This window comes from Larus michahellis, chromosome 9 (assembly GCF_964199755.1).
Source record: "Larus michahellis chromosome 9, bLarMic1.1, whole genome shotgun sequence".
Lineage (NCBI taxonomy): Eukaryota > Metazoa > Chordata > Aves > Charadriiformes > Laridae > Larus > Larus michahellis.
Genome location: NC_133904.1, coordinates 17515446 through 17539788, shown reverse-complemented (window position 1 = coordinate 17539788; position 24343 = coordinate 17515446). Strand labels below are relative to the sequence as shown.

At 36.8% G+C, this 24343-nt stretch overlaps 1 protein-coding gene across 5 annotated transcripts in view; it reads right to left on the bottom strand.

Moving 5' to 3' along the window:
• Window positions 1–24343, bottom strand: part of ENTREP2 (endosomal transmembrane epsin interactor 2) — a 154356-nt gene that overhangs the window by 33983 nt on the left and 96030 nt on the right. For 3 of the 5 annotated variants that reach the window (XR_012588992.1, XM_074600449.1, XM_074600448.1), the window contains exons 4-8: window positions 23298–23429; window positions 10256–10363; window positions 3545–3562; window positions 908–1068; window positions 135–270 (exon numbers count right to left, since the gene is read on the bottom strand). Coding sequence is in view for 4 of the 5 variants with exons in the window: in XM_074600449.1 (XP_074456550.1) it covers window positions 135–270; window positions 908–1068; window positions 3545–3562; window positions 10256–10363; window positions 23298–23429 (555 nt within the window). In the remaining variant the exon portion in view is untranslated. The remainder of the gene's footprint in view (window positions 1–134; window positions 271–907; window positions 1069–3544; window positions 3563–10255; window positions 10364–23297; window positions 23430–24343) is intronic. The other 2 variants (XM_074600450.1, XM_074600452.1) reach the window with 2 other exon arrangements.

The following is a 24343-nucleotide window of genomic DNA, read 5'->3' as shown; positions in this document are numbered from 1 at the left end:
TTGGCCAATCCGGCCAAAACCATGACAGCTCCTAAAGTAGTTTAGATTTTTATAAACTTCTAAATTTATCTAAAATTGTTTCGCATCATGAAAATTTGGAGACTATGTAAAGAATTTCCTTTGGCATTCCTTACCTGGCTGGCAGGCGTCTCTCCAATCACTGCCTCATAAGGAGGGGGCAGCTCAGTTGGATACAGCATTCCTGGGCTGTTAATGGTTACTTCATATAAAGCACTGAATGGGGAATGAGGAAAGTCCAAATGGAGACTTCTGTTTAAAAACACAAACAAGCAAACTTCATTAAGAAATGGCACTGCATTTATTTGGTAAACTATTACCTACACCACAGTGATGAAGAGTGTCCTCTTAATTCAAAGCCAATATACCACAAAGAATTATACTGAAGAAATTTATTAGACAACCAAAACAAAGCCCTCATTCACTGCGTAGCTTTAAAAATTGTATTTCATTTTGGATGTCAGCCATCTCTACCAGCCAGTTTTGCAGTCATTAATGTCCTTCGCTACTCCACATTAATACACATTAACTGTAACAATTTCCTTAGAAAACTAAATCTCATATTCAAATTCAAGTGTATCATGTTAACAACTATGAAAGGATCACCTGTAAGCTGATCTCTCTGCTTTAAGTTAGTTATAGTTAGTTATAACAAAATAGTTATCCTTGTCTTGGCTAAGTTCAACCACCTCTCTATTACAGCAGTGCTTTAACACAAGTATTTCCAGATGCATCCTAACAAGTTTGCAAAAAACGTATGTAATCTCTCTGGAAAAGAGACACCTAATGTAAGTGAAGGACATTGCTTGGCTTCCTATTCTTGGAAAGAGCTTCGTGCTCTGTAGCTCAGAACTATGCGACGACTGTAACTACAGGGAAGAAGAATCACCTCTGCGCCTCTATCACTGGTGTGCAGGTGTATTCTGGTGGGTAGTAGGGTGGAGGCGGTATTGGTGGTATGAACTCATCAAAATCCAAGGTTTGATGCAGGATAGTTCCATGTGGAGTCATGCAGTCAGGATTGGTAGAATGCGGCCTCTGTGGCAGAAACTGAAAACGAACAGGTCAAGTTCTTTCAGATGGCAGACACATCATCACCAATAATAAAAAAAATTAATAAAAGGACACTATCAGCAACCCTGACCAATATCTGGTTTAATTAACATCCATACTGAAATGAGAGAGACATTTCTGGAAACATAAGAATACTCGAGATCAGTGAGGAATGCGAGCCAAATTGCCAAAATATAAGGCAAGATTTTACTAAAGACACAGAGAGGCCTGTGCCTCAAAGTCAGTCACTCTTAGGATGCAGAACAGAAGCATTTAAAATTAAATAGCTTTTCAAGAAATAATTTTACTTTGTAATACAGTTTTATTATAGCACTACATAAGCGGCTGTATTTTAATAACATGAACAACACATACACCTACTAAAATAACTATTTACATGGTTTTGTTTCCCATATGAAATGCCTTTTGCTTCTAGAGAAGAAAAACAACCCCAGCCCCCCCAAAAACCCAAGTGAAACAAACTAGAAACAAGCTAGCACATATTCATTAAATTTTGAATAAGACAATTACAAATATCCCACCTATTTTTTATTTATATTATTCCATATAAACACCTCAAAATCCAAAAGAAATTAACTACACTGAGTAACAGAAAGTAATAATACTGAGAACTACTGTCAACATTTGTGACAGGAAGCTAAGCAGCTTCTAGCACACAAGCTATACCAAGAAGCCATTCTGAAACCTTCAATAGCAGAAACACTGTAACTTAACAAGTCTTCTAGCAAAGGCTTAAATTAATTCAAGATCAAATATGGACCACTCTGCAGATGACATGGAACCCAGCCACCTTGACCTGCATATGGTCCCCACAGATAGAACGGATCAAAAGACAATCCAAACCCACAGAAGAATTCTTTCTTCTCCAGGCAAGCTTCTGCTGTCGTACCGCTTCTCTTAGATCAGTAGATGACTTGGTCTTTATCTATTGCCTTTTAAAACAAGTGAGCTAAAAAAACTTCCTGAAGGCATCTTTCTTTTTTATACTGGAACAAGAGAATATATGTCTTTGTACTGTTGTCTCATTACATTATTACTTGTTTAAATCCATGACAAAGATTTAAGAAGCAGTGAAATAAAAGGGAAAACACTTATGCTTAGGAGATCCAGCAAATAGAAAGTAAATTACCTTAATTTTTCATGTCACGGTTTTATATTTTTCAAATTTAACTTGGTGCAGTTATGCTGAATTTACATTACCATAGAAATTATATTGGCCTTTGGTATTTAAAAGGTTGAGTTACATCTTAATTCTACTAAACACACTCTATGTGTGCTGTTTCAAAGGTCAAAGCTATAATAACACAACACAACGGAGGGTCAGGAGGACCAATTTCAATCATTTGTGAAAATGAACTATTAGTTGCTTACTAATTGGCTCTCTAGAGATACTTTCACAAGTAACTATGAAATAAAGAACCTCCTCTGCAGAATGTTATATCATTATACCTTACGGCCAATCAATGGCTTTCAGCCATTGTACTCTACTGATGGTACAGGAATAAAAAGACATGACATCTACTTTATTTACTTTTCGTTACATAAAGTGTCTGGTGTTATTAAGAACTCCCTTCACATGAGATGTGATGCTGTATCCTGAGCACTATCAGACATTTCTACAGGTTAGTCTTACAGAATAAAACTACATTTTTTGCAGTCATTCAGTCTAAATTCACCTGATCTTTCAACAGCCATTTCCCAAACTGTAACATTACATTCATATTAACTGTTAAACACCAAACTTCCACCCTAAGTGATACAACCATCAGCAATCATCAGTCTGCTAACATCCCAAATACACTGAAAAATCTTTTAGGAAAAAAGGAAGCAAAACAAACTTCAACTTAGTGACCTAAAAGCCGCATAAAAATTTATCATAATGAAGGCAAATATCTGTACACTCTGGCTCACATTTTGTACCCTACTTGATTCCACCAAACTCAGGACTACACTCATTTTCCTAGTAGAGTTGATAATTTGGGTCATTTTTACAGTCTGGAAACAAAACCATTTTCTTTTACAACTTTCTTTACCTTCTCCCAGCCTATTTCCATATACTGCCAAAAGAAGATGTAGCTCCATCCCTTCAGTTCTTGAGTTCCTGGAGCTTGTTTCATTCAGCCATATATAGGGAATGGTACTCATAACACTCCTCAGAGCAAGGCAATTAAACACATCACACTTCCACAGCGAGTGAACTATCAGCACACGTTTTGTGGGATGTGACAGAAGTGAAAGGTTTTACACAGGGTAAAAGAGGCTCAAGAAGGAAAAGATCTAATGTTTAGATGCAGTTCAGTTTAACAGTAGAATCATTTGCATCCCTTTCAAGAACCTTTACTGTAAATACAAATCATGGCAACAAACTCTGTGTGACCAACACTGAAAATGAGTGGCAAAACAGACATGGAAGATGCACATATTTGGGGGTGTGTTATAAACAATAGTTTACCTGTGTGATATCATCCTGCTGGAAGGCACAGAAATTAAAGTGAAAAAGGCTGTAAGAGGGAGACTAGCAGGAAACGAAACAATAGCAAATATACGGGATTATCACGAAGAAGAGACATCCTTGAGAAAACAATCGTAAAGCTACTAAGTAGGATTTAAATCACATCTTATTCCATACTACCCTATCTACAAATCTCTACTAGCCTGAAAAAGTTTATTCCTCTTACAGTAAAATGCATTTTAAAATCTTTAAGGGTTAGTCTCAAATGGTGAAAGCTGGCAGGGGCTCAGCAAAGACTTAATACGAAGTCCATAGGTAAGAAAAATCCACAGTAAGCAAATGCAAACAGCTAACAAAGCTGGACTAGGTGGAGGAACAATGACAAATGCTTTCACAAGGAAACACACATTTTTGGTATTAGAAGACAGTTGTTACTAAATAATCAGCCTCAAACCACTGATGGCAAGTAGGATAGGCAACAACAAGAACCGTCAAACCAAAAATGGAGATGGCCTGTCTGGTGACAAGTATAAACACAATCAAGTTACATTCAATGTCGTTTCCAAAACTACAGCTGACACTCTGGAACAACTCACAGAGCTGGTCTCCTAGCCAGGCTTTAGGGATTTAACCAATGGCCACTGCAGAAGCCAGGGATAGAAAATGGTTGCAGACAAGGATAAACAGCAAACAGCACCACTAGTAAACCCTGCAAATAGCCAACAGCGTTAAAAGCTTTGCCTAACTTTATAGCTCTGTCAGTAGAGATTTTGAACATATTTAGTAGGCGTAAGTAGACATCCACTGGCTCCGGAAATCCCAAATACTCAGTCGTTTCTGTTGACCACCTGGAGCTGTTGGATGCTGGGAGCTTTCAGAAATCCGATAGGCAATGAAATACAGATCTAGAATTCATGCTCTTCTTCCAGGAAATAGCCAACCTTATATTTGAAGCTTGGCATTCAAACTATTATGCCAAACTATAAGCATGCAGGTTTTTTCTCATCTTTGGACTAAAGATGGCCGTACTTTAGTCTGTGGAATGCGTCTGATACCTAACAGGCATTATAAAGAGATAGGGGCACGTGCTAAATGGATGTGCAACATAGTGCACAGAATTTTGTGTGTTTTAATTGGGCACGCCTAACTTTGACAGAGTTAAACAGCGTAACTAAACAGCCCTCATCTTTATTTCATCCTGAGGACTACTTAATTTGTTATTTGGTTTGCAGTGATGAGGGAAGAATAAAACATGCTATCTGATTGCAGCAGGGTAAACATGAAAGCTGTACAATGCTGCAATTTTGTACCCACTTCTTGGACCTGAATTCAATACAGAATTCAATGCAGAACTTAGCCATGGCATCAGCAGCAAGGTAGCAAGCAGAGAATTAGAAACGTGAATGTTAGAAGCACACCACTTGCAGCTGGAAGTAGATAGGTAAGAGGAAGATTGTACAACTCTGTTTTTTTTATTGTCAGACGAAATTTCCAGCTCTTCACCGAAAGGTCGTCTAACAGTTGGTCACTGAAGTGACCAGAATAATTGGGGTTTATTATTTATTTTCTGAGTATTTTAAGTATATTGAAGTAAAAGCTGATGGAGGAGTCTCAATTAAGGAACTGAAGAAACATCAGATAAGGACTGTAAACACAATTGTCTAACGGAATAGTTACGCAGTGTGATACAATGTGGTACGTCCTTCTGCCTGACATCTGTGAGACTAAGAACTCTTCCTCAGTATTTCCAGGTATGGGACATTCCCTCTAAACATCCACAAAGACATCCTCTATCCTACATATTCTGCAGCTGATCCGCACTATTGACTCCATGTAAATGACGGCACTGGGATTCACTGCCTAGCAACTATGGCATACCTAAACCAGTAATTGCCATACATCAGTACACGACTAGTGCTCTAAGGGAATCTTCTTATCTAGACTATTTCCCATATCTGCATGTAATTACCTCTGCCTTCCATATCACATTTAATAAATTTACTGTGTAACTTTGAAATGAGTCCTTTGGAGACTCCAGGGTTTGTTATCCTCATTTCAGTCTCTAGCTGTCATTTATAAAATTCTGCTAATTCTTGGGAATGGGAAATAAAAATTTCTAATTGCATATAATTGAATATTGGCATGTTATCTATAGTAAAAGCTCTTTGCAATATACTTCAGTCTATAATTCTGTCTTAAATTAACTGTCCTCCTCCCGGCCAGGTTGCTTTTTTCCTTTTCTGAAACACTGGAACCAGTACCTCCTGGAGAGAACTGGAGGTACTAATTGTCTGCAAGAACAGAAGGATCATGGCTGACTCCTAATTTGTCACTGATCTTAAAGGGAAATTGCAACACAGAAGGTATTTTGATAAAGAAAATGTAGATTCAAATGTTTCCCCCTCCATTTCCAGTTGCTGGTCCTATAACCATCACAAGCCTGTAGTCTCAGGGGGACTTGTCTGTGACACTACATCTTTCTTGAAGTACTGACCATATTTTAAATAGTCTTAAATATTAAACATTCTTATTCTACCAATAAAATATGAAATGGAAAATGGTACATTTTCTAAAAATATCAGAAGCTTTCCTACACCAAAAGTTTCTATTTTACCTTTTCATTTGTGGTGTGGGTGAGGGAAATATTTATCCAACCGTATTTACATTTAGGATGTTTCTATGGATGTACGTCATTCACAACGTGTATTTCTAAAAGGACTGTCATCTGGGCTTCACAATACACTTAAGTGAGCTTATTGCCAAAAAAAGTAAATATTTAGGTTTTGATATAATCAGGTTTAATAATAAAAATTATGTAATAACTTAATATCAATTCTCACTTAATGCGAAGCTTCATCCTGAAGGGTTTTTTTGATTACTATTTCACCGGCATAAGGGGTTAAACAATGCCAGCAAGATACTATCCTCACACAGACATGCTTTGTTTGAGGTGTTTGAGTAGAAATATTAACCATAGCCTATTAAGTTAATGACATGCTGAATTATCATTATGGCTGATGAAAACAGTAATTAAATGTTACAGCTTGCACGTGTCATCATTACCTTATTTCCTTTACAAAATAACAGATTGTTTTAGATATCACATAACATGAAGAACTGTTTCTAACAGAGATGGTGATAAAATCAGAATACACTGAATGACATCAGTGCCAGTACTTCTAGGGTATGTACTGTATAAACATATTTGGAGTTGAAGGAGGACTGGAATAGGTGTACTTCATGCTTTAGCTTGCCCATGGTGGGCATCGTTTCTTGTATTTCTTTGCTTAATTCAGGCAGCTACCTTTTGAAGAAAATGGGGTGAGATTTTGCAGTGGCCATTCATCAGACAAGATGCAAACTGAAACTGCCTTAGGCAACAAATGAAATATCATGGAAGTGACAGCTTGGTTATTAAGAGATGTTTCTTCACATTACAGAACCTTGATATAGTCTGATTTGATTCACATTTATCTGCTGGAGGGGTGTGTACACAGAAAGAACAATTCTGAGAAGTCCTGCAATGGAGTGCAGCCTTACACTGTCTAAAGCACTGAAACACATAACACAGGCTATTTCAATCTTTAACTATGCTATCATTTACTCTTGCAGCTTTAGTATAATTGCTAGATTTTTTTTTTTCCCCCTGAGCAACTGCGTAGGCATAACAGGGTGAGAACGGTGAAAGTGAGGTGAAAAATCTGGGGTACTTTCTGGAACACTCAACTCAAAAAAGGAAGAACCTAGAAAAATGTGTTTTTGTGTCCCATACAACAGTACAAAAGTAAAAACTAAAGGAAACTAAAATATAATGCAATAAAAATAGTTTGCAATATTTTCCAGTTTGTTTTTTTCCTTAACGCTTGAAGCCAAATGTTTGTTTGGTGGGATTACTTTTAACCTAAAAACCCCCTTCAAATTCTTTGGGAAATTTAATCCATGCTTACTATCAGACAGCTTGTGCTTATATTTTTCGAGGCATTTTTACTAAAAAATCGGTACATCAGAAGGTAGCAGTTCCCAACAAAATACTGTCAGTTTGCTTGTACGAATTAGATACTCACTGTATGCAGAAGTTACCACTAAAGCAGAAACTTGTGAAACACTGATGCAGACTTTCTTGAGACTGTATTATGGACCAGCTCTATGTTGCTAGGCAATAAAACCTGAAGCACATAGAACAGCTTCATGCCAGAAGAAAACTTGAAAGTATTTGGAAGTTGCAAAAATTCATCATTCTAACTGATAAATTTCAGGGACAAGAACACTAACACAGCACATGAATCACAAAAACTATGACCTAATGATAACCTAATGATATTGCAGGAGGATCTTCCCTATTGCATGAGGCTTTCGCTCGCTAGGAACTATATTTTCATGCCTTTTCTTTCTACAGGAGAGCCTACATAGGTCTTGAATACTATAAGAACAGAGTAAAAGAATCAGCACAATAATTAAAATCCTTTCATCTAAGAGGGGTGGTCTCTCTTGCTGCTTCTATCTTAAACTGCCAGCATGGTACAACCCTGCTAAGAGAAGATGCATACCTCAGTGAAAAGGAAAAAGAAAAAGCACAAATCAAGCATTAACAACCAAGAAAAAAAGTAAGTAAATCAGATTTCTGGATGCAGTAGAGCGAAAGGGAACTGCAGATCATGGGACAATAGACTGAAAACAGAGGAAAAAAAAAAAGAAATCTTCAGGTCAGAGTTCAGGTGGTCTAAGTCAGCGTAGCCCCAGGGAAGTTACGCTCACTTAGGCCTGGTTGGAATCTGGCTCAGCAACCTGAAAAAAGAAAGGGAGAAGCTTGAGGACAAACAAGAAAAGACTGGGATTGAGCACAAAGATATAACTCCCTGCTTCTGTGGAGAGGGAAGAAAACTCTTGTCAATGGAGCTGAAAGGGTGTGAGAACAGACAACTAAGCCGGAAGACAGAAAGCTGGAAGCACAAAGCATAGCAAGGAAAAAGAGACTAACATACTGGCAGCATCGCCAGGTGGGAAAAATGAACTTTAGCGAAGAGGCAAAGACTGAAGTGGCGGAGAGAAAAATTATGTGCTCTTAAGGTATTTGACTTCCTATTGAGATTACTGCTTCTTGCACATGCTCGTCAGAAGCACTTTAATATTGTTCTTGGTTCATTGCCATCTATACATTTTTACTCCTCTTACACTGCTAAATACTGTAAAATTAAGTGTAGGTTAAGATTCCTGGAATATTTATGGTTACGCTTATGGATCACTGCTACCACTGTTACACTAGGCAGACAGATCTTTTCCAGGTGTGATGATCACTTCACCTCCCTGTCATCACTGCAAGGTGAAAAAGATCTTTAGTCAATGGGCATTCTTGTGGCAAATACCATGGGGGGTGGGGGGGTGTATGAAAAGAAAGAATACCCACAATATGATAAAAATCCTTTAACGTTTAAAATACAATGTGTCATCAGAAAAATTGTAATTTTTGTAAATTGACATCCAAACCAAAGTTATTAAATAAGCGCTGTTCACAAGCTTCTACAAGCATGCACAATATCAACACAGAGTGCTATATGAAAAAATGCATTTGTAGGCATTATGTAGATGTATGTGCCTAACTTACTGTATCTGTTACTATGTGAAGTGAGCACCATATCACACATTGAAGAGGTTCTTTCAGTTTGTAACCCAGTGACTGGAACACTTATCTAGAAAGAACAGCTGTATCTCTGTAATTCATGCACTTAAACTCAAATCAATATCCATGGCAGCTAGTGTATTTTTATTTATTTATTCATTTTTACATCAACCACATGCCTGCATGGCAGGTTATACAACATCTCTCTGTTGCTTAAATGGTTTGCAGCTAACTTGCTGGGCCAGTGTTCTAACTATGCAAACTTTTAAAATATGAGAGATTTACAAATGACTGGTACTAGGTTTGTGCGCTCTCTTTTAAACAGAGAATAATTTCCCCGATTATCCAGTAATAGAGCTGGGTTAAGAAACAGTATACCTGGCCCGCAAAATAACAAAGGATTTTATTTTTTTTAATTTGTTGTTTCAACTTACGTTAAAACCTTGAGAATCACAGTGCTCATTTGGGACAGGAAAGCTGTCTTTGTCCAACCCAAACAAGACAGCAGCCTGTAACACAGCTGGCTATGCAGAAGACAAATGATCCTTTTCCCTCTTGTTTTAAACACAAGCACTACTCTGAAGCTGAACATGTTTTCCTCATGAAAACACTGCTATTGGCACAGGACTGTGAAAAGTTCCAGTTTTAAAATCATAGTTCTGATACTCCAGAGTTCTCATTCCAGAAAAGCAGTGAAAAATAGTATCTCAAAGCTAAGTAATTGCTCTGGATAGTGTGGAAAGCGAAGATAATAAACATATAATGACAGAAAATTTAACGTGCATGTATAACTGAACCTCATTAACAAAGATAACATACTCCCAATTGCAAAATCCTAATTATAACTCTCTAATATAATATGCAAACATTTTAAACACAGCAGCTATTCATACTGCATACATCTGTATGCTATATTTATATATCTGCATGCGGATAAAAAAATACCCCCGTGTACGCACACCTTCTAACACCACACAAAGACACACAAATAGGCCTCAGTTTATAAGCAAAGAGTAGGTACAAATGAGTATACACAGATAAGGAGAATATGTTACGTTGGACAATATCCTGTGTTGTCACTGAAACGTACTCACCATTTGCAGAAGATCAGAAGAAACCATCTGCATGCAACACATTGCTGTTGCCAAAGCACAGACAATGGTGGAGATGACATTGAGAGCGCACACACTGAACAACAGGTCCTGTGAAAAGACAGCCATCAGAATATCATCTCTGTTCTCAGGGACACAAAGGACAGGAAACATTTTTAGTAATTTGAAAGTAAACACTGTCAACTGCTATCAATTGATGTGGTCTCAATTAACTATGTAGAACTCATTCAGCTCCTAATAATTTCTTTAAACCGTTCTGCAAAGGGAACAATAACAGAAACAAACCCCTTCCCTTCCCCACTTCCCACAATACATTTGTTACTAGAGATTTCCTCAGAAATATTGATATTTCAAGTTTTCCAGTTCCCTGAAAGAAAAGACAAATTACTGCTTTCACAGTGGACTCCAAGCTACGGCTATCACAAGAAAGATAACTATGAAACAGACTACTGATTAAAAAAAAAAAATAACATACAGAAATCTCATTGCTTTCAGGAGTTGAAATTTACAACTTAGGGTTGTGTGTTAAAAAATTCAACAGAAACTCTAGTATGAAATAGAGAATTTTATCATGTGTCAGGCACTCTATACATCAGAAACCATTTTAGATAGGAGAGAAAAGCAGCAACTACATCCAGGCATTTCGCCTTGAGCTGACAAAATAAGTGCATATGGCCACACTGTTTTTAAAAAAACACCCAAAATTGTAAAAATAGAACAGAAAGTATTTTTTTTTACTAAGTAGAATAAAACAAAAGAAACATTTGAATTAAAACCGAAACATTTTTATTCCAAAGGTATAATTAAAAAAAAAAGCATCCATCTCTTCCAATCACTGGATTTTTATTTACTTTCCCAAGAGCCAGCAAAATGGAACACTGATTTAGCATGCTGGAGACATTTCAAAACTACTACAATCCTTCTACAGCAATTGCATAGCTGTTGTACTTGTGACAATTACGAGGCTCAGTTAGTATTCTGAACAGCCTGTAAAAGCATTTGAGAAAAAGTTTCCCAGAGAACAGATGAAAAACGAACTCAAAATTGTTAATATACCATGAGTAAAAACACTCACTGTGTAAAGAATACTCTGTAGGATCTAAGTTTAAAAAAGTATTTCAGACAGTGCCAGCACATAGAATAACTTCCATGCCACAAAATCAATGCATTGCTTGATTTTTTCCAAAAGTACTGAAAAAAATAATAGAAAGGTGCGGATTTACTCCTGCCTCTGTAATTGCCACTGTGATTCGAGTGACCTTCAATTGAAGAGGAAAATGCCAGCCATGGGAACCAGGCAGACATTAAATGGGTCAACAAGTTGTAGTCATTTAATAACCTACACTGAGCCAGATTTGGTCTTGCTGATCTGGCGAGTAGTTTTCTGTCTTCTTGGCCAGCCCCTCACCCAGGGGAATCAACAGCATCAGCAGCAAAATACTGGAAGGGCCAATCTCCAACACATACGCAAGGTGTGTTAGGACTCATTCAAATACAAAGTCTTATAGATCCACTTAGTGCATTCAAATGGAGGTAAACAGGCAAGTAAATCCCTAGAGATGCAATTAATTAACAGCAGCACAAAAAGAGACTGAGATCCTGTGTGTCCTGCTTTCCACTTGTAAGCCTTGGTAAAGAACACCTTTGACTTATACTGTGGTCCCAACAAACGTTACTTGTGCATTCTTTATCTTCTTCAGGCTATCAACCACATGTTTTACTTAAGAATATCTATTTTTCCTTATTATTTTATTGAGTTAAGCTGTTTTCAGTATTACTCTTTCAATATTGTTTCTGTGCTACTGTACCTCAAAGTTCTGCCTTTATTAGCACAATTAACATAATACTTTGCAATAAAAGCTTTAAAAAAACACGTTTTCCAAAATAAACAATCACAAAGCAAAAAGTATATGAAAACTAAACCTTTCCTTTATATCTATTGGGAGTTTACCCCATCTTCAATAGGGATTGCCTTCTCATAGAAACTCTCCTCTACTTCCTAATGCTTTCTCCTTCATGATAGTAACAGCCAGCGTTAACGATCCTGTAAATTCTTGAAATAAGCAAACTTTTACATCCCTCAGAGTTCAAAACTGACTCAGAAGGAAACGATGCTTGTCACAAAAAAAAAATGTGGTTTTGTAAAACACCTCAGCTGGAGATCTTCAAAATGACAGCAGAGTATAAGATCAAAATTAATGTAATTCTTCAGCCATACAAAGACTCTGGAGCACCAACCTCTTAACCTACCAAAATGTTGAAAGCTGTATTATATGAATTGCATAAAAATATGGCACTGCGTGGAATAGAAGATGGGGACATTGGGATTTAGCCCTTTGTGGAATAGTCATCCCATGTCAACATTTCTCAGAGAGACAATATTATAAACAAATTGTTTTCAGATATATTGAGCCCCACAAGTGCACACTGGCGGCAAACTCGAGTACCTACTAAATTCAATAAAGCAATTTTTATCAAACTGATTCTGCCTAGACAAAATTGTAAGTGATGTCCGGTAAATCACATAAATCACAACAAACTGAGAAGCAGACTGCAAGAAAAGGAGGTGTGTTGTCCAGGTTAAATGGTGTGTGTGTTGACTGGCTTTTCGTCTCCTATTGGTAGAATTCTTCTGAAACATGCTGTAAGCAAAGAGAATAGGCTGATCCTTTAACTGTAGAGAAGTCATTGAGATATTTGGAGAAATTAGGGTTATAAATGAAAGAAGAAATACAACAATTAACGAGTAATTTGGACAAAGTTTGAGATAGCACAAAGTGCTATCTCAAGCAGAAGGCAGAAATTGTTTATACCATTTCTAAGATTGAACATGGTTTAGCTAAAGAATTCTATGAAATGTTAGTGATAGAACTCTGGACATCAAGAGAGGCAAAAATCACTGTATGAGCTTTAAAGCCTTAAAATGAGGGCTAAACGAACCTATTTATCTCCTATTGAGGGGTTGCGCATTAATCTGGTAGACGCTCTTAAATATTTATCAGCTAGCTTTCAAAAGCTACTTTTGCATGTGTGCGCTCTCTTCTTTTGCTGTGCTTTCTGCAGCATAATAACTGAAAACTATCTAGTGAAAACTGAATATTAACTAATAATACCATAATGTGAGTATAGAATAGACCATTTTAGTTTCATTTTACGTAAAAAAAAGAAGCAAGTCTTTCAAACCTTAGCTCAAACTGAACATTTCCCTAGTCTGAAAGTAGTAAGGTCTATAATAGAGCTAGTAGAAATGTCTCAGCAAAAAATGCCATTTTGACACTACACATACATTTAATTTCATTTTGAACTTCAACAAAAAACAAATTTGGAGCTCTCAGTCAGATCTAATATGCAGCAATATATCACAGAACTATTTATGTTAGGGGCGGCTGAACAGAAACAGAAGATATATTCCTTGGCTCCTCCCTCTTGTTTACATGCATTAAGTCTAATTAAGCTGAAATACCTCCCCTTTGGGTCTATGCCTACTTGTTAGACTGGAAGACAGCCTTATGGGATGTGTTGTTAGCAGTTTGTAGAAAATCTGAATTTTCTAAGCTGTTTGTGAGAAATGGTTTAACATGTTCCAGATTTAACATTGGTATTGTTTTTCTGATGCCACAACTACATGAACTCCACACCTCCCCAAGCAGCTTAGCTACAGAAAAGACCTTGCTGCCTAGAAACATCCAATTAATTCAGAAGTTAGGTCTCCCAGTGCTTTCAGGTACAAAAACAAGCGCTCCTGGCTATTCAAACAGAATAGGTATACCTAAAAGTATGTAACTGTTTCTTTTGCTTTTTGCATGTTTCCAGAATTACAGAAGTATGACCTGGCAGAGGTCCCATACTGAGTTTTTTGCGGATGGCACACGAATGAGAGACCTGTAACTGCCGCTAAAACCAGGCCAACTCTTTAGAAAGATAAAAAGACTCCGAGAACAGGTTGCCTAAACTGCAATTAAAAACCCCGAAGTTCTGTCTGGAAGCCCTGAACATCTAAAGCAGAGGGAAATCATGGTTTGCACTGCTGTGTTCTATCAAGCACTGACTCAGCCAAATCCAGCCCTGCAGTAACAGTCTCTCTCCAGCAATTCATTCAAAATTCTCAACCATGGCCCCGGAAAGGGATCCCCAATGCTTTTTTTGGGCATCCTACATGCTGTTTGATCCCTCAACACACGGTTACTTCTCTTTGATGGAACTGCTTTCAGACTTTAGCTGATGAATGTAAGCTGCCCAAGCTATAATCATTGCAAATAAGGGTAATTTACACAATACTTTGCTAACTACATTTCTCTAGCAAGTAATGGAGAAAATAACGATATTGCTATCTTGCAAACCTTCAAGAAGCTTTAAGTTTACAGAAAAAACACCAGAAGTCAACTTAAAAACACGCTTTTTCTTTTGCTCCCTACATAATAGTATCTAGTAAAGTAAGATCCCTTCCAACTCTAACCATTCTGTGATTCTATGATTCTATTCTATGAATTTGGACTTACAGGAGAAAGTCATCTGCGTATCTTGCGCTTGTAATACCACGTATAGCAGAATGTCACGTAATTGAATTCCTGCTTTTTACTTCCTAGAGAGCAAAACATATTCAACTTAAAAAAATTTAACAATTTAGTAAAACGATAGACCTGAATAACCATTACTGTCTGAGTAATCACATTTCTCAGATTCAGATTACTACCAGACACAAGACTACAAAAAGTAAGCAATGTGCATTGAGAATAATATTCAAGACTGTAGAACTATGTTAAGCACAACATCAAATATCCTCCTCCTCCTCATTAAAAGTTAGCTTTATTTGAAACTACAACAAAAAATACAACTATTCCATTATCTGGGATGTTATTTAAAGGGGGTGTGTTCTAGGAAGAATAAATTAGAAACAGAGCTACTTAATTAGAATTTTATTCTAAGAAATAAAGATGAAATGCTAACTGAAATTCAGTAAAAATAGACACCACAGTTGTCTGTCACTTGAATACTACCAAGTTGTCAGTACATATATCCACCATCTACCAAGAAACTGAATAGGAAATAATTTTCTCATTTTAGATCCAGAGCTGTTGAACAGATTCAGACTGCGAAAGTTGTTAATAATATTATCTGCATGTTGTATTTCAGTATTTCCATTCTTCATTTTACTTTCTACCAATTGCAGCTGCTGCCTGTGCTAGGGAAGGAGCGGGAAGGAACCACCTCCCTCTGAGAAGCCTTCCTCCAGACAGGAGCTGAAATTTGACAAAGCATAGGAAAATTGTCTAAATAAAGCTTCTCTCCCACAGAAAACATCTATCTTCCTTCCTTATTTCATTGGCTTCTACATACAAAATCCCTTGCGGAAAAAGGGTACATGCCATCCTCTTCAAAACCCCAAGTGTGTTCCTAAATATCCAAGGATCCTCACCACTGTTACACCAGTGAGCTCAGACAACATGAAAAACCATTATGAAACTTCAATGCCTTCAGCTGCTGAACCCTCTTCACCACCTTTAGGCATGCTCAACCCTTGAAACTGTTCCCCCCTCTTTACTCTTTTTCATCTCTCTCTCCACCATCAGTTTGCAAGTGACTGCTGAGATAAGTAAACGGCAGGGATTTTTTGTGATTTGCGAGTGACTGAAGGGAAGAGACACTGGTGAAAGTGACTGTCTCTCAATTTTTATCAAAGTGAAGATTGCCAGCAGGTAATATTTAAGATAAATTACAAAAAATGAAATAAAAGCAAATCACACTCAGCACTGCCCCAACGTCACCTGTTTCTTTTTTGTTGCAGAATCTTAGGAAGATACAACCTACATTTTCAAGCGCACCACTTTTCTGCAAAGTGACTACATAAAAATGCGTGTTCTCTAAATCAGACTATGCCCGAAAGCATACAGACACATAAAAATAGGAGATGTATTAAAAAATCTGAGTATTTTTTAAAATCTGAATGTTGAATTGAAATATCTTTTCATATTTTGTAATCCAAAAATGCAATTTTAGGATACAACTCAGGGAGAACATCATATGGAAAAAAAGCCATACAGTAATATACTGAAAAAGCAATTTTCCTTAAAAACTCATTTTCTTTGTTTTCAATCAAACTGCTGGATGATAAGGCAGTCAGATGGTATTAAACTGGAATAAGGAAAAAATTGGTGATTGATTTATCACTTTGATAACTCAACTGTAGAAACAATCATTTAACAAAGCAATTTAGAACAGCTGTTAGCACATGCAATTACCTGACAGAAGCAAAGAAAATCTCTGGAATGAGATAGAATCTAAAATGAAAAATGACAATGGCACGAGTCCCCCATTAACGACGAGACAGGTGGCAGAACTGGGCCCTTTATAACCAAAGAACACTCACTGCAAGTATATCTACCCTTCTGCAATTTTGCCTTCAAAACGTAATTTGTACCTCCTATCACAGCAAATATAAACCAAAACTGGAATGCTACCAATTTGCTCTAATGGTGAGCCATATCCAAAGAGTTCCCTCATCTTAGGAAACAAAGTTAGAACTGAATGTATTTTTACTATCAGTTGCCTTCCAGAACCAGCTGTAGAAAAGCCGTATTAGTCAACCACAGCTGCAATCAAGCTGTAATACATGCACTGATACAATGCATTCAACATTAACAGCAAAAACTCAATGTAATTGCAGGTTTGGAAGGGAAGTACGACTTGACTGACAAAATCCTGCATACAAAGCCAGGCAATAAGGTGAATTCCTGAAGAACTTTACTTCCATATATGCAATATCTCCAAACTCATAGCTATGAAAAAGCCGCAAGACACATTAACCTCTGGAATGAGAGCATTTCATCTTGTTCATACACACTTTATTCATCAAAGGCATAAAGCACCAAGCCAAAAACCAGAAAGTTTCTCTGAAACTTCCTTTCGATATATAGCTACCTACCACAAACTACTGTTTTGTAAGGCCTTGAAACGAAGCCAAGTTACAACGATCATGCCAAAAGACTTTAGCATAAGCCCAATAAAATTATACACTTCAGGATAATTGTTATTTGGGAAAAAACACCAATAGCCTCGCTTAAATCCATCTCCTTTTACCAAACTATTGCAGGAGCTCCATAACTCCTTAACTCCCACTAAATACAGATTAAAAATCAAGTAAGCCAAAATAAAACAAGAATCTCTGGACATCTTCACAACTCAACTCAAATGGAGACTTTGGTAAATATTTAATCACTCCCTTACTTCTTCATATCATAGCAGTGAACTGTACTGTCAATTAAGTTACATGCATGAATATTGAACAATAGGAATTTAATATTCAGTACAGACATATACCACTCAGATGAAGCACTATTACAACAAAATATTCATTCTTTCTGTCAAATATTATATAGAAAATTATCCAGCTGTACTGCTTACAGAGAATTGAGAAACTGTATTTAAACTTATTTTGCTCTAGAAGGAAACAGATCAATGTTTATTGTCTCCACATTTATTTTCAACATTTAAAAATATTTATTATTTTTTGTGAAATGTGTTGCTTACGTCTTTATTACCAAAAAGACTAAGTTACACAGCACAAACCCAGTACTTCTTAAGAGTTTTAACCTGTGCAATAATATCAAACTGGCAACTCTCTTTACAACGCACTCACATTTTGCCGGCTCAACAGATTGTTTTCCTGTGGAAATAAAAGGTTCATAGTCTTTGAGGCTCTTAAATTCTTTGCACTTTTGAGAGCTCAATGTACAATAAAAGGAGTAAAATAAGCTTGCTGATGTGTAAAAGGAACACTCTGTAATCAGTAGCCCTGAACACATGGATCTAAACATCCACACCGATCAAGGGCTAAAACCAGCTTCACTTGCGCAATTCTGAGATTTCTTTTCTCCTTGATTGACTTCAATTACAGTGCTTCATTTCTTATACTACTATAACCTGAAAAGAGATAATGAGCAGTAAAGCTTTTTCACCCATGAAATGAGTGTCTGTGTACCTCTTTTATTTGTGAATTCAAGGACAACAATCCTTTTAACTCAAATTATAATTTCAGTTGTTCTAACTGGGTATGTCTGAAAAACACTAGAAAGAATAGCTGCTCTAATACTAGGAAGACCATCTTTACCTACAAAGTCTCAATTCTGAACCATACGGGTCTCAAATGCACGTTGGGCTGTAAATGGAAAAATGGCCAATTGCTTCATAAATAGATTTAAGGTATGAAAGTACAAAATAGTACACGATTTTATATGGGTCTAAAATATTTACTATATTTTTAGGAAGCAGTTCACAGCTGCTACTTAAGAAAAATAAACTCAAAACAGTCATCTCTGACCGATGTGATTTTGCTTATCTCTCACCAACTCAGATGTCTACGTGTTAAATTTAGTACTGGAGATCTGTTACAGTTACAGTCCTGAAAGACTAAGGTTCCATAAAATAACTAGACAAGTCTGTAATAATTGGGTTGCAGTCACTCAGAGAGGCAGCTTTTCAGCCACAAGAGAAGTTCACAGCCAGATTCACATGTTGCCTAAGCTAGGAACAAAAACACTCACGAGGAAGGAAAATGATGAGCAGACTATGTCTGTTACACAACTGCTACCCAGAACTTAGGAACAGTTGTTGCTCAACGATTCAGACTACAAATCCCACACTGAACCGCTCTATTTTTGATGATATCTAGTATGGTAAGTACACTCTGAACATAGAAAATATATTCAGTTACCTGTCAAGAAAATTAAATGACTCCAGCATTTAAAAAACTGACAGGAAGTTACTTATTCTACACTGAGCTTTATCCAATTTTAAGTAGATTATGAAGCCTTTTAGGTAAGTCACTCGGCAAATTAAATATTTTGCATTTGGTCATATAGCAAGTCGGGAAAGTCTGTTCTCACAACTCTAAAAAACATGTTACAAGTCATCCGCCTCTGTTTTGTAAACCAAAGCATGTTCTTCTGAATGGAAAAAAATTTAAACATATGGGTCGGCTTGGTCATCAGGAAATTCAGTAACAGTAAACTTGGATTCAAAGGAGGGGAAAGGAAAGAATCACACAGCAGACTCCAAGAACCCCAAGCTACATAAATCCCTAATAATGATGCCTAGCTTACAAACTAATTAATGGAATCAGTAACCTGAAAAAGACATTTACTGTTTATATTCTACTTAAATTTTAGAAGCTCCAAACCAAATGTTTATGCTGAAAATAGAGGGGGGAATCAGCTTTTTCCCTAGCCTGTATAGTCACAAAACCATTCTACAGAAGCACTTCAAGTAAAGTAGAAAGCAATTATTTAAATAGCAAAGTCATAAGTTAGCATACATGACTGCAGGTATTCTGAGCTGTGTAAGCTGTTAAAGTAATTAAAAATACCCTACTGGATTATTACTAAACCAAACCAGCATAATATTCTCCTCTTACATGCAAATATCAGGGGGTAATAATGCATCACAAAATAATTAAATCTTCTAAATACCTAACTTCATCCTCTCAAAACAAATTTCAAGAAGATAACCTTTGTTGCATGCACGTCTCTAATATATTCTGCATTTAGAAAGAAGGAATACTTTCCAGAGATGAAAGCTGTGAGGAAAATCCAGTCTTTGTACTTTAATATTATAAGAAAAACTCAGTTCCTTAAAATTGCATCTACAAACCAGCACACTCAGTGCAGACTACTATGTCAGCATTTTAGCCTCACTTAGAGGTAACATTGTTAAAAAAAAGCCACCTCATTCGTCTTGATGTCATCTTGGAAAAGACTTAGGCTGTTACCCAAAGTATAATCAACAATGTAATCCAGAGATGATACGGTTTTATAACCAGGTCTGTGGGTATTTATACACATATGTGTGCGTATGTATAAAAAGATCCACTCTCCTGCGTTTTTTCTGGCTTTACCTGAAAACTAACTTGCACGACAATATCAGGTGACTGAGAGACAGTCAAGAAAGTAATACATGGCTGCTAACACCTTGGCTAAATTAACCGGCTGCTTTATGTAATACATTGCTTTTACATCTTCTTCAATTTCTGAGCTTCTAAGAACTTTTCTGGTAGAGCTTCAGTCCTTTAATTAATTCAAGCCTACTCATAACAGCTTTGTGTTCCTGTCCTGTTTCACGGTTCCCTAAGTACTCTACAACCCCTGGCATCTTTGGCCATAAACTTCTACTTTATGCATTAGAATCACTCCTCTTTTTTTTTTTTTTTGGACAGAAGGTAAGAGCAAAATGAGCTCACCTGAATTCCTTCTCAGAAAGGGAAAAAATATTCAATTTCTACCAAGCACGAGATAAGGTAAAGTTACAAAGTGTTATTTGCACAAAATCTATTGGTTCTGGCAAAAAATTTCTCTCAAGTGACTGTTTTTCAGGTATTTAAATAATGAGCTTTTTATGTTTACCCAAGAGATTTCATATGGACCTTTTAAGATTTTAAAATACCAAGTTCAGAAAGATTCAATTAATTGTAAGGTAAGGCAGTCTATAAATCAATAAAATAAAACATTTTGCTATAGCTTCGTGCTTCAGCTCATTTTTCTTTAACGAATTTAATATTTAATAAGCAAAAAATGTATCTCTTTACTGTAAGAATAATGTTGTCTTTTCCTCTTCAATTAAGTTCATAAGACAAAAGTAAGCCTGTATAAAATTTAAATAACAGAGGACAAATGATTTCCAATATTTCATCCCATAAAAAAATATTGTCTCAAAAATCATTATATATTAAAAGGAATGTTGTGAGGCAAATTTCCTTGTATAACAATATCCTCTCCTACATTTGTAAAATCATCATATATCTTTGATTATAAACACAAAATCTCCTTAAAGCAGAGTTCACATGAATCCATTATCGTTCACACTCATGAAAGTTGACCTAACAGTCAATTGGCAAGAGCGAATAGTGAGGTAGGCATTACCCTTACAAACGCGTTTCTTTGAAGGATTCATCTTGATTCACATGATTTACTGATATTGTCTGTATGGGATATGATGTTCAGCAGATAAAGTGGCTAACCCTAAGCCTAGTTTCACAGCAGCTGAATTCAACTTAAGGGAGAATTCTGCTGTTGAAAAGAGGTGACTCATAAGGAACAGGCAAGAGGGGCTCCTTCTGGCATCTTGGCTGTAGCCCTTTAGCGGTAGTGTGATCATAGCTATCACAGTGGTATTTCTGGTGTCCCCATTATAATGTTTGGGTAGTTCATTCAGGGTTTGAAAGGAAGAAACAGACAATGATTTACAAAGGAGCATAAAGAGATGATTCAGAGCAGAGATGACAAAAACAAATTAAAAAAAAAAAAGATTTAGAAATTTTTCAAGGCAGCTATAAAAACCCCCACTCAATATCATGCAAGGCATGATCTGGCACAATTTAGCATACACAGGACTGGTGGCCACTGTTATCTTTCCTTGTCCTGTTTGACTGACTGGGAAGAAGATCAGACAGGCGATACGTGTGCAATTGTTCTGTTGACAATGCAGGTCACATAGCTGCTACCACCAAAAAAGCACAGATGACATACTGGAAACAGGAGATTCTACCCCACCCTTAATAAAAAGAAGGGGCATGAAACCTACATAATGTTGTACATAAAAGGTGTATAATCGTAACTCTGGTACTCTACACTTTCTCTCCCTCTGGCTCCCCAAAAAATGAACACAATTGAGCTTTTAGTACTAAAACATCTGTTCTCTTATTAAATCACATTGTAGTTGTTAATTGCAATTGAAGAAGCCAAGCGTTATCACTGTCAGTTGATTACATAATGAGCTGTAATAGTTGTAACTGTAGTAAGTTTTTTCTTATGGGCTTAGTAAATTCTTAAATTTACAGCCAGGAATCCAGAGTTCTCAAAGCCAAACTGAAAGCTAACGCAGCAATAATACTGAAAAAGATTTAAGAAACTTTCTGAAAATGTTATTTTCCTAACGACCTTCGCTTAAATGAAAAATTCTGAGCATACTTAATCAAAGCTGCACTCAAACTATGCTCATAGGAACTCCTGTGTTTAAATCAGTCCCCTGCTAGTGCAAGCAGATACGTCATCAATTCCTCTTAGGAATGACTGAGTTAAGTTTTAAAAGAAATTGTATTTTGTGCATCTATTCTTACTGCTGTACTGGTTAAAAACCTTACCCTGATTTCCAGCATATGTCACTTCTACTCACTTCATATGCTGAGAATGTCCTCAAAGATAAACAGTTCTTTTCTCTCTCATTAAAGTTTACTCTACTGACATATTTACAGCAAGCAACCATATGCTTCCTCAATCTTTATTTTTATAGGATCAGCAAGACAGCTTCTTCAGTACGACAGGTTCACGTTTTTGCATCTGTCATACTTTGAAGAATGTTTTTTGAGAAGTTTTCCTGCATTGACGCCTTCTAACACATTTCACTGAAACTGCACCACCGAATACAGTCCTGAAAGCAGCATTCCAAGTAGCAGTTTATTTTTTTTGACTAGCAACATTAAGTTGGGCCTTTTCCACTTACCGAATTCCTGCTACCCAGTAGGTTTTTGCTTCCATAGTCTCCTTTATCATCCTCATTAAAACCCGAGGCAGAGCTCTTACCTTTGGGGCCATATCAAATTGTTTTAATTTCTACCTCTAATTTCTACTGCTTCTCTGTTAGCAGTACATACTTGACCATTCTGCTAATACGTTGTGTTGCTTTGCAGTCTACCATAATATGACTAAACAACACCAACCACCACCTTTGATTCTAGCTTTCGTGAACAGCAACATGAAAGATACCTGTTCTTATACCTACCAGCATCAGTCATAACCAGTTGTAACTTCTTAAATAATCTGTAATAAAATAGTTACCTATACAAATACAGATAGTCAGTAACATAAAACCATTTTCATGCATAGATGCACTAAATTCTGAAGATAATTTATTTTTGCATGTAAGAGTGTACGAACACAGAGAACACCAGCCACTCCTCCTTTCCTCACACACTTCTGTCTTGCTAAGTACTCACGACTGAAAACTGAAATAACTGTTAATTCTTCTCATAACGCACCTTTAGGGTCAGCCTCACAACATTACACTCCTGCAGGGGGTTCAGTTTCAACGTTTCTCCCAAGTTACTGCAGCCTGATGTTTGATGCTGCATTTCACAGCAAACACAGACACCATCACTGTCAAATTTAATCTGTGGAGGGGAAAAAAAAAAAAGTCAGAGAAAATATAAATCAACATAAATATACTTCCCAAAAATTATATTTACATTTATTGTGACAGTAATGACTACTAAATGCAAAATGAAAATCTCCATGCAGAATCTCCTGAAGCAGAATTCCTTCCGTTGGCTAATATAAGCTATTGTCCTGGTTCCGGTGGGGATAGGGTTAACTTTTCCTGGTATTCCATGCCATGTGAGCCACGCCCACCCTGAGCTGCCGGGGGAGGGGGCAGGAAGTTGCTGCTTAAAAGCGGGCTGGGGCGTCCCGGGTCCGGCCGGTCGGCGAGCGGCGGGGAGCGGCGGTTCCGTAATCGCGTTTGTATATTCCCCTATCCGTGGTGTTGTTGTTTGCCTGTTCCCTTCGCTGTTCTGTTAAACTGCCTTTGTCCCAACCCAAGAGTCTTGCCTTTTCTTACGATCCTTCCTGTATTAGGAAGGCACGTGCGAGCGGCACGTGGTTCTTTGTTGCCATCTGAGGCTAAACCACGACAGCTATAAAATCAGGTAAAATACAGAAAGAAGATACAATACCAGGGTGTTACTTCTTATGCCTCTTTTTGAAACAATTTGCTTTACAGGGAGCAGAGGAAACCAGAGTAACTCAACCAAAACCACAAAGTATACCCAATAGGGAAAGACAAAAAAAATAGCAGAAAAAAGTCAGAAAATACATGAAGCAGCCATGATCACAAATGTAACTTATCATTACAGATATATGGAAAAATAATTACAAAAGAAACTATGACATATACTTGAAAAAAGAGAATATAGCATGAAGAAAAAATGAAGGAAGTAAGGGGTACATGTCATCTCATATTTTTACTTTGGAAAAGGTTTGCGCCCTATTTTCCTATGTTCAGTTTGTCTTGAATACAATAAGCATT